Source organism: Petromyzon marinus, unplaced genomic scaffold, assembly GCF_048934315.1.
Source record: "Petromyzon marinus isolate PM22_M1 ecotype Great Lakes invasive population unplaced genomic scaffold, UKy_Petmar_22M1.pri1.0 PM_G_Scaffold_13, whole genome shotgun sequence".
NCBI lineage: Eukaryota > Metazoa > Chordata > Hyperoartia > Petromyzontiformes > Petromyzontidae > Petromyzon > Petromyzon marinus.
In genome coordinates, this window is record NW_027422684.1 from 3,527,971 (window position 1) to 3,539,162 (window position 11,192).

The 11,192-nt window shown below is 51.9% G+C and overlaps 1 protein-coding gene across 1 annotated transcript; it reads right to left on the minus strand.

The window, feature by feature from the left end:
* Positions 1-1,027: 1,027 nt before the first annotated feature.
* LOC142909665 (uncharacterized) lies at positions 1,028-10,955 on the minus strand. The gene is made up of 2 exons (XM_076059786.1): positions 9,664-10,955; positions 1,028-2,183 (listed from the first exon to the last, which is right to left on the minus strand). Exons 1-2 carry the CDS (start codon positions 10,732-10,734, stop codon positions 2,049-2,051), a joined length of 1,206 nt encoding a protein of 401 aa, XP_075915901.1. The 5' UTR covers positions 10,735-10,955; the 3' UTR covers positions 1,028-2,048.
* Positions 10,956-11,192: the final 237 nt, after the last annotated feature.

Consider the following 11,192-nt stretch of genomic DNA (forward strand, 5'->3'; position numbering starts at 1 on the left):
CCACGGCGGACGATGCGTTGGCATCACGTGCGGCCCGCTCACCGGGCGTGGCGCCGCCGGGCCTAGCGGGGGGCCTGGCTGAGCGCCGGTCAGCGCGGAGGCACCGCGAGCGGCGTGCGGCGCGGGCCAGCCGGGCTCGCGTTGGGGCACGACACGCCGGTTGACCCGCCAGCACGCGGCCGGACGACGTTGGAGGGGGGCTGCCGGGCGGTCACGTGGCGTAGAGGAGCTCTCGGGGAGCCTTCGGGAAAGAGGCGGAGAGATCCGGAAGGTGGGCGGGGCGAGGGGCGGAGGCAGCCCCGGCCCGGGCCGATGTGACGGGGGCCCTACGAGGGCCCCGGGGTTTTTCGTGTTGCCAGCGATGAAGATCCACGTCGGGGGGAGAAGCCTCTAGCCATGCGGTCTGGGACCCAGCTCAGGGTCCGGGCCGGGATAACGAGCCGTGTCCGGTGCTGCCGTAGCGTAGCTAGATGGGCGTTCAACACCCAAGCGTGGCTTGTGTTATGTTGAGTCGGTGAAGTGGTGTTGCTCCCTAGACAACGTCTGCGACTCAGTTGGAGTCGCTACATATGTGTATATAAAACATGTAATAATAGTAGGGCTTTTACCCTTTTTTTGGGGAACAAAACTGAAACCTTTTTACAAGGATTCATGCTACTGCATTAACCACAATACCTGCAAATTGCAAACAAAAAACACACTATGATATTTGTGGCATTGTCCTTGAAACTGATTGGTCCACACCAAGGGACGGCTTTCTTTCTAAGGGACAATGCATCATATATTATCATAGTATGTGTTTTGTTTGCATTTTGACTGCAGGTATTGTGGTTAATGCAGTAACATGAATCCTTGTAAAAAGGTTTCAGTTTTGTTGCCAAAAAAAGGGGAAAAACCCTTACTATTATTATTACATTTTGGTACTGGCAAAGGTCTAATGAAGATAAAAAACATGCATTTGAACAAACGCAACAATCATCCGGGAAAATTGTTCTCGGAGCGCAGCTAGAAAAAAAAAGCACAAACGTTTTAAGAGACGCAACATATCATTTACTGCAGATAGTTTCACATCAATCACTCAATCTCGGTCAATGCTCACCGCCACTATTGCCAGACATTGTGTAACAGGTAAGAGGCGTAGCCCTGCAATTCTTACCTGTGCCACTGCTGACAGATGGGGCTCCACGAGAGGGGGCTCTGGAGAGCCCCTTTGAGTCGGGCGGGGTAATTTTGACTCTTTCACGTTGGCCAGACGTCTTCGAAGAGGATTTTGTACACGATACATATATATACGTTATGAACCTGTGACCAATGCCGACTGTTACACTTCTAATAGGATACTCGTAAGCAATGCGTTAGGCTTGACAGGAATTGAACGATGTGTTGTACCGCACATTTTCCACGAATGCTCAGACCACTTTGGTGTGTGTGCATGTTGTATACTCCCCACAGGATTATAAGATAGGCGTCGTTGTGCTCTCATAGTTCAACAATCTTTAGGATCCGACGGTGCATTCCATAACTAAAGGTTAATCCTCTGTTCATTATGATGTCGTTTTTGGTTGCTTAGTACACTGAGTGAACGTATTTCAACGGAACATGAAAATGACTTTTTTGTTATGTAACTGAGCGTACCCAGCTATATTTTCACATAGCTCAGTGCCATGATACTACTACTCAGATTTATGTTCCATTAGAAGTTAAGATTACGGTTAAAAGTCACGACTTACTTGCACGCACTTTACGTCGGTAACGCTAAACACACAAACGTTCATTGTGAACGATCAAAGACAACTGTCTGACGTTGTGACTTAAAAAAGTGTTTTAACAGAAATTCAGGAAATTTAAAACAACACGTCATCACAATTTCTTGGCTGTACGTTCTGTTTGTGTGTAACCAGTTTTCTGCGGCAAGACTTAAAGTCAAATTGTGTATACGCACTCAATAAAATGCATCCCACGACAATTATTTTTGTGGAATTTCTTTTTTAAAACATGAACATTTAAGTTTGTAGTTGGCACGTTTTTAACGCGGCAATGAAAGTTGTTTAAAAGTCAAAAGCCTCTGTCTCTCTCTCTGTCTCTCTCTTCTCGTCTCCACTGTCGCTGCCCGTCGGAGCTCGGCGTCTGCGGCTCCTCTCATAGGTGGGCGTCCCCGGCCCGAACGCTCCCAGGAAGCCCTCCTGTGTGGCAGCAGAGAAACAGAACGAAAAGAGAGCCCCATCATCATCATCGTCATCACACAGCTGCTGCTGCTGCTACTCAGCCCCGAGCTGTAAATGCTCTGCTGGTACGCATGGCATTGTCCTTGTGCTGGTCGCCTTTTGGCGTTGTTCTCTGATCTGATACTTGGTGGTGAGTCACTGGTAGAGAGACACTGGGTAGTGAGACACTGGGTAGTGAGACACTGCGTAGTGAGACACTGGGTAGTGAGACACTGGTTAGTGAGACACTGGGTAGTGAGACACTGGGTAGTGAGACAATGGGTAGTGAAACACTGATACAGAGACACTGGGTAGTGAGACACTGGGTAGTGAGACACTGATACAGAGACACTGGGTAGTGAGACACTGGGTAGTGAAACATTGGGTAGTGAGACACTGATACAGAGACACTGGTTAGTGAGACACTGGGTAGTGAAACACTGGGTAGTGAGACACTGCTAGTGAGACACTGGGTAGTGAGTCACTGGTACAGAGACACTGGGTAGTGAGACACTGGGTAGTGAAACACTGGGTAGTGAGACGCTGCTAGTGAGACACTGGGTAGTGAGACACTGGGTAGTGAGACACTGCTAGTGAGACACTGGGTAGTGAGACACTGCTAATTAGACACTGGGTAGTGAGACACTGGGTAGTGAGACACTGCTAATTAGACACTGGGTAGTGAGAAACTGGGTAGTGAGACACTGGGTAGTGAGACACTGCTAATTAGACACTGGGCAGTGAGACACTGGGTAGTGAGACACTGGTTAGTGAGACACTGGGTAGAGAGACACTGGGTAGTGAGACACTGGGTAGTGAGACAATGGCTAGTGAGACACTGGGTAGTGAGACACTGGGTAGTGAGACACTGCTAGTGAGACACTGGGTAGTGAGACACTGGGTAGTGAGACACTGCTAGTGAGACACTGGGTAGTGAGACACTGGGTAGTGAGACACTGATAGTGAGACACTGCTAGTGAGACTGGGTAGTGAAACACTGGGTAGTGAGACACTGCCAGTGAGACACTGGATAGTGAGACACTGGGTAGTGAGACACTGATAGTGAGACACTGCTAGTGAGACACTGGGTAGTGAAACACTGGGTAGTGAGACACTGCTAGTGAGACACTGGGTAGTGAGACACTGGGTAGTGAGACACTGCTAATTAGACACTGGGCAGTGAGACACTGGGTAGTGAGACACTGGTTAGTGAGACACTGGGTAGAGAGACACTGGGTAGTGAGACACTGGGTAGTGAGACAATGGCTAGTGAGACACTGGGTAGTGAGACACTGGGTAGTGAGACACTGCTAGTGAGACACTGGGTAGTGAGACACTGGGTAGTGAGACACTGCTAGTGAGACACTGGGTAGTGAGACACTGGGTAGTGAGACACTGATAGTGAGACACTGCTAGTGAGACTGGGTAGTGAAACACTGGGTAGTGAGACACTGCCAGTGAGACACTGGGTAGTGAGACACTGGGTAGTGAGACACTGATAGTGAGACACTGCTAGTGAGACACTGGGTAGTGAAACACTGGGTAGTGAGACACTGCTAGTGAGACACTGGGTAGTGAGTCACTGGTACAGAGACACTGGGTAGTGAGACACTGGGTAGTGAAACACTGGGTAGTGAGACACTGCTAGTGATACACTGGGTAGTGAGACACTGGGTAGTGAGACACTGCTAATTAGACACTGGGCAGTGAGACACTGGGTAGTGAGACACTGGTTAGTGAGACACTGGGTAGAGAGACACTGGGTAGTGAGACACTGGGTAGTGAGACAATGGCTAGTGAGACACTGGGTAGTGAGACACTGGGTAGTGAGACACTGCTAGTGAGACACTGGGTAGTGAGACACTGGGTAGTGAGACACTGATAGTGAGACACTGCTAGTGAGACACTGGGTAGTGAGACACTGGGTAGTGAGACACTGCTAGTGAGACACTGGGTAGTGAGACACTGGGTAGTGAGACACTGCTAGTGAGACACTGGGTAGTGAGACACTGGGTAGTGAGACACTGATAGTGAGACACTGCTAGTGAGACTGGGTAGTGAAACACTGGGTAGTGAGACACTGCCAGTGAGACACTGGGTAGTGAGACACTGGGTAGTGAGACACTGATAGTGAGACACTGCTAGTGAGACACTGGGTAGTGAAACACTGGGTAGTGAGACACTGCTAGTGAGACACTGGGTAGTGAGTCACTGGTACAGAGACACTGGGTAGTGAGACACTGGGTAGTGAAACACTGAGTAGTGAGACACTGCTAGTGATACACTGGGTAGTGAGACACTGCTAATTAGACACTGGGTAGTGAGACACTGGGTAGTGAGACACTGGGTAGTGAGACACTGCTAATTAGACACTGGGTAGTGAGACACTGGGTAGTGAGACACTGGGTAGTGAGACACTGCTAATTAGACACTGGGCAGTGAGACACTGGGTAGTGAGACACTGGTTAGTGAGACACTGGGTAGAGAGACACTGGGTAGTGAGACACTGGGTAGTGAGACAATGGCTAGTGAGACACTGGGTAGTGAGACACTGGGTAGTGAGACACTGCTAGTGAGACACTGGGTAGTGAGACACTGGGTAGTGAGACACTGATAGTGAGACACTGCTAGTGAGACACTGGGTAGTGAGACACTGGGTAGTGAGACACTGGGAAGTGAGACACTGGCTAGTGAGGTACTGGGTAGTGAGACACTGGGTAGTGAGACACTGCTAGTGAGACACTGGGTAGTGAGACACTGGGTAGTGAGACACTGCTAGTGAGACACTGGGTAGTGAGACACTGCTAGTGAGACACTGGGTAGTGAGACACTGGGTAGTGAGACACTGGGTAGTAAGACACTGGGGAGTGAGACACTGCTAGTGAGACACTGGGTGGTGAGACACTGGGTAGTGAGACACTGCTAGTGAGACACTGGGTGGTGAGACACTGGGTAGTGAGACACTGGGTAGTGAGACACTGGGGAGTGAGACACTGGGTAGGAGTCTAGGCCATAGAGAAGACTGCTTCTACTGCTGTATCTGGTGTAGGCCGACCAGTTCTCAAAGACAAAGCGTGTGCACTGAGCGACTTCCGAGACACGTCGAGTAGAAGGCTTCTTATTTATTAAGAGCACACGGGGCGATACACTTCGTAACACAGCTGCACATAGACGATCCTAACACACAGCCCATCTCCGGCATACGCTGCGCCAGCTGTCCGACTAGCGTAGCGGCGGCGGCAACGGAGAGGGTGTTGCAGAACAGCCACGTGGTCGGAGACGAAGGGATCACGACGAGCAGAGACGCAGCCAGGACCCAAGACCCGCTAACAGCCCCGAACCTCTGGTTTCGGTCTCCCTTATATATGCCGGGCGTGGCCAAGCTCCACCTCTGGCCACGCCCCTTTCCAAGCTCCACCACTGGCCACGCCCCTTTCCAGAACCTTCGGGCTGGTTCATCCCCCGCTCCTCCTGATGTCGAGGGGAAATGGGCGAGGACTGTGGCTCATGCAGCTGCAATTGGCTGCTTTGGGTACGCGGTCCAGACCTATCCCCATAGACCCTGGCTCACAAAGTAGGTGTTCAGGCTGGCTGAAAAAAAAGCGACAGGCTGACTCTCATCGTCTGCAGCATCCCACGTCAGAGAATGAGGCTTACCGCAGCCTTCGCTCGGAGGTTCGGAGAGCCGTGAGGCGCTGTAAGGACGGTCGGTTGTCGCGGGTTGCTAAGGAGATGGAGTCTGCCTCAATGGCCCATGATCACAAATCGCTCTTTAATTCCATAAAGAAGTAACCTGCAGCACCACACTTATTACTATGATTAGGGGAAAGAACGGTGATCCAATCTCCGACCCCCAGGAACGGGTTTGCAGATTTGCTGAGCATTTCTGTGAGGTCCTGGAGGAGGGGAAATCCCTCAGCCTGGAAAACATCGTGGCACAAAGTGGAGATGACCCTGCTGAGGCTGCGGTGCCTCAAAGGTGTCGAAGAAGTCACCCCCTGTGAGTGGCTGGCTGAGGTACCATCTGTTGAGGAAGTACTTAAGGCGATCCAGAGCCTAAGACCAGGAAAGGCAGCGGGCAGAGATGATCTCCCAAGCGAAATGCTGAGCGAGGGTGGCGTTTGTTGAAAAGTTTTGTCCACACAGTACACATCTTTTGGCGTTGCTGAAACCGTTCGTTGCCCGTCCCGCGCTCATGTTGCTGCTGTGATAGGTTATTGTCTTTTATAAATTTGAATGGCGATCCTTTATTTATTTATATATGCATCTACGTAGTTGGTTTACGTCATGTTATTAGAAATGGCAGTACGGGGATTCAACCGCTAGGTGGCAACCGCAGCATTGCTTTGATGATCCGGAGTAAGAGAGAGACGCCTATTAGCATTGGACACGGAGTAGACGACAGAGGTAGCTCAAATGACAGAGGACAATTATTTACTTATTCAGTTTCTCAACGGGGATAGCTACCCCCCCCTCCAAACCATCAACAAAAGCAGTGGCCATTTATCCCCGCGGCTGAATCATTTTGGTGGCGCATGCCAGCTTTACCACGTTCGCCGCTTGTTGCAGAAATTCACCGTTCAAATCCGGCACTCACCCTGCTCACGGCTGCCGTTGCATTAACCGTAAACATACGCGCCTTCCACTTGACAGTCGGATGTTAAAGACCTCGCAACGTCTGTCGCAAGATCACGCCATTGTGTGCTGCTGTCACGGTCCCGATTTGCCAAATAAAAAAAAATGACCCGCAGATTGTAATAGACAGCACTCGTGGAAGACCCCTATGGCTGAAGTATGGCAGGGGCCTCCTGAAAGAGTCATGATACTCATTGAGGTTGTCCTTGATAAACAAGCGAACACCTGGAATTACACGCAATTTGGATGACTCTCAGCGGCGAATAATATCTGAACCGGTCCTAGGTCCACACTACTTCACAACCCACACTGATCAGCATGGTGAAGTATGGTCAAACAACCTAAATGACCCAACATGGTGTAATCAGACCATTATTCAGCAGTATTTTCACGAAAGGGCTGGTGGGAAAGCATGGTCCAACAATTCCCATGACCAATACTGTTGGGGAATCCTTCATCCAGCGGCGGATTGACAAAGTGCCGCATAAATCTTTACTGGCGTGCTGCATCAGCAACCGTGATAAGCAGTGCATATGAAGAAAGAAACACCTTGATTAAAAAAAAATCTTTAACTGAATTTTTTGCCCAGCTGTCCTTTGTTGACGACGTTTAATGGCGCTGATGCATGTATAATCCATTAACAAGCAAGCAGTGTTGGTGGATAACACAGGCATTGAGATGCCATGCTGTGCAGCCGCCCACCCACCTCCAAGGCAACTGAATGCTGTGTGAAGTGTAGCAGACAGTACAGTTCAGCAGTTTTCAAATAATAAAATCGAGGACATTTGTCAATCCACTGCTAGACAGATGGATGCGTCTGTGCCATTTTGGTCACGATGGTTGTATGACCATACTTCGAGGTGGCGAGATGTTAACTACCTCGCCTGGTATATAGGAGGTCGTGGGTTAGATCCCGACCCTTACACGTGTATATTTGGAGTTTGAATTTCTCTCTCATCGTGGTCGCATGGATTTTTCTCCGGGGCCTCCGGTTTTTCCCTCTCCACATTTAGAATCAACGTGCGTTTATAGAGTATTTGGCTGCTATAAATTTCCCCATGATGAGCCACTTCGTTGAGCTATCATTTGTGATAGCCAGATCGTTTATAAAAAAGAGCTATATAGCTCTGGGCCTTACCTGGTGAAATATATATTTTTAATTTAGTTTATATGGTGGAAGCCAGGGACTAGTTCAGATATAGCTCCTCACTGTGATGTTAGCCGTGGCTGGGAGTTGAACTCGGGTTCAATCGTATGGTGTGCTGACCACTATGTATTTTATAGCTTTATTTTGGTGATTTCTAAAACAGATGGTTAAGCCATGTTTCTTGCGGAAGTGCGGAGTTGGCCTGATAACTTGAATCTAACTTGTCTTCTGGTTGTTATTGTTTGTCTTGCATCACACTGGGATTTTTGCACACAGCGTTGTAATACGGTGTTTTTTTCTGTAAGATTTGCTGGTTTATCCAGGATGTTTCTGTTGCGCGTCGTTGTCGCTTTAAGATGTTTCTCTGTTCATACTTTGTTGCGGTTGCACCCGACTCAAGAGCCGCATGGCTCACAGGGCTACACCTAATGAATGAAACTTGAAAACTTGAAACTGCCCTACATGACATCATAACAACAGTCTGGACCACTGGACGGGTTCCGCAGGATTGGAAGGATGCCCTGGCGGTCCCCCTCTTTAAAAAGGGGGACCGCACAGACTGTAACAACTACAGGGGCATCTCACTCCTTAGTGTGCTGGTAAAGGTCCTGGCAAGGATTATTTAACATCGCCTTGCCAGGCATGCTGAGGAGAGGCTTACGGAGCCCCAATGCGGTTTCAGGAAAGAGCGGTCCTGCACAGATGCCATGTGATCTGTCCGTCTGCTACAGCAGAGGTGTAGGGAATTCCAACAAGACCTACACATCTCTGCTTTATTTACCTGGTCAAGGCCTATGATACCATCAGTAGGCCTGGGATCTGGGTTGTTCTTCGTGCTTTCGGAGTCCCTGACCTGCTGCTCACGATCATGAACGACCTTCATGATGGTGAGCAGGCCTGGGTAAAACTACGTGGCCGGGAGTCGCAGCCATTCCCTGTACACCTTGGGGTGCGACAGGAATGTCCTCTGGCTCCCACATTATTTAACATCTATTTTGACCACGTAGTTTGTGAAGCCTTTTCATCTGGTACAGATACAATGGGAGGCTGATTGATGCCCGGGTGCAGTCAAGGGATGGCTCCCTATTTCTCAAACATGTTATTGGTGGTGGTGTTGGCGGTGGTGGTGTTGGCGGTGGTGGTGTTGGCGGTGTTGGTGGTGGTGGCGACGTTAGTGGTGTTAGTGGTGGCGACGGTAGTGGTGTTGGTGGTGGCGGTGGCGACGGTAGTGGTGTTGGTGGTGTTAGTGGTGGCAACGGTAGTGGTGTTGGTGGTGGCAATGGCGACGGTAGTGGTGTTGGCGGTGGTGACGGTAGTGGTGTTAGTGGTGGCGACGGTAGTGGTGTTGGTGGTGGCGGTGGTGACGGTAGTGGTGTTAGTGGTTAGTGATGGCGATGGTAGTGGTGTTAGTGGTGGCGACGGTAGTGGTGTTAGTGGTGGCGACGGTAGTGGTGTTGGTGGTGTTAGTGGTGGCGACGGTAGTGGTGTTTGCGGTGGTGACGGTAGTGGTGTTATTGGTGGCGACGGTAGTGGTGTTGGTGGTGGCGACGGTAGAGGTGTTGGCGGTGTTAGTGGTGGCAACGGTAGTGGTATTGGTGGTGGCAACGGTAGTGGTGTTGGCGGTGTTAGTGGTGGCGACGGTAGTGGTGTTGGTGTTGGCGGTGTGTAACCCCTCACCCAGCCTCCCTGCTCCATGAGCCACGGCTTGCGTGTGATCAACAGCACAGCGGCCACCGCGTCTGTCAAGGGCCACGACTTCTCCAAGTCGCCCAGACGACCGGAGGCCCTCAAGCTCTTCACGAGCAGCGCGCAAAACACCACCATGGACAGGACGCCTTCCCAGTTCATGGGCCCGCCGGCGAGAACCTTCCAGGCCATGGTCACGACCAGCCGGAGCGGCTCCGCCTCCCTCGCCAGCTCCTCCGTGCGGCTCGCCAAGTCCGGGATGGAGGCTTCAAGCTGAGCGAGCAAGATGTCCCCTTGGGTGTCGAGCACCTCCTGCAGCTGCTCCACACGCTGCCGGACGAGCCGCTGGGAAGCCTGGAGCTCCGACTGCACCTCCTGCGCCTGCCGCCGCAGTTGCTGCACCTGCCGCCACAGTTCCTGCCAGTTCTTGAACTGCCGCAGCTGCTCAAACTGCTCGTGCTGCGTCAGCTGCAGCTGCTTGAACCGATGCATTAGCTGTAAGTCCTGGAGCCGATACTGCTCCTGCACCTCCTGGAGCTGCTGCTCCTGCACCCCCTGGCGCTGCTGCCGCTCCTGCTGGAGCCGCCGCACGAGCTTCTGTTGCTGCTGCACCTGCTCAAGCTGCTCCTGCACCTCCTGCACATGCTGGAGCTGCTGCTGCCGGAGATTCTCCGCCCGCTGCTGCTGTTGCTGCTGCGCCAGCTGGAGTTGTCGCTGCACCTTCAGGAGCTGCTCCTGCAACTGCTGAAGCTGCTGCTGGTGGTGCTGGTGCAGTCCCTGCTGCACAGGCTGCTGGTGCTGCTGCTGCAGTCCCTGCTGCACAGGCTGCTGGTGCTGTCCCTGCTGCACAGGCTGCTGGTGCTGCTGCTTGTGGAGCTGCCGCCGCTGCTCCGCCTGTTCTGTCAGGTGAGCCACGTAGCCGGAGATTAGATCGGAGGTTACGATGGTCAGCAGCTGCATCGCTTCATCCTCCTCCTCCTCCTCGCCGCCGCAGCAGCCGACCCTCGCCTGTATCCCACCCGCAGAATGCGACGCGGCATGGGCAGAGGCCGCAGGCTGCATGGCGGTGTAGGCCTCAGTGGCGGGCGTTGACGTCGTTGTTGCTGATTCCGCTGCTGCGGGGTCGTTGATGTCGCGAGGCAACTGAGGAGGTGGAGGAGGGGGACGAGGTGGAGGTAGAGGAGGTAGAGGAGGCAGAGGAGGTGGCGACTTCGCGCCTCGCTGGGAGCTGTTTGGCTTCTCCCTCCATTCAGATTTGGTTCTCGGTGATGGCGTAGGATCGATCCGTGGATCTATTCGGTATCGAGGGAAATCGATTCCTCCACGTTCGAATCGACTTCGATTGCAAGCCGTCGGTCGATTTTGACCTCGATTCACGATCCGCACGCGAGGGGGCGGGGCCACGTGGGTGGACGTACAATGCAAAATCAGTTCTGAGAAAGAGTTCATAGTTCATTTATTTGGTATAGCCCTGTGAGCCATTCGGCTCTTGAATCGGGTGCAACCGCAACAAACAAAAA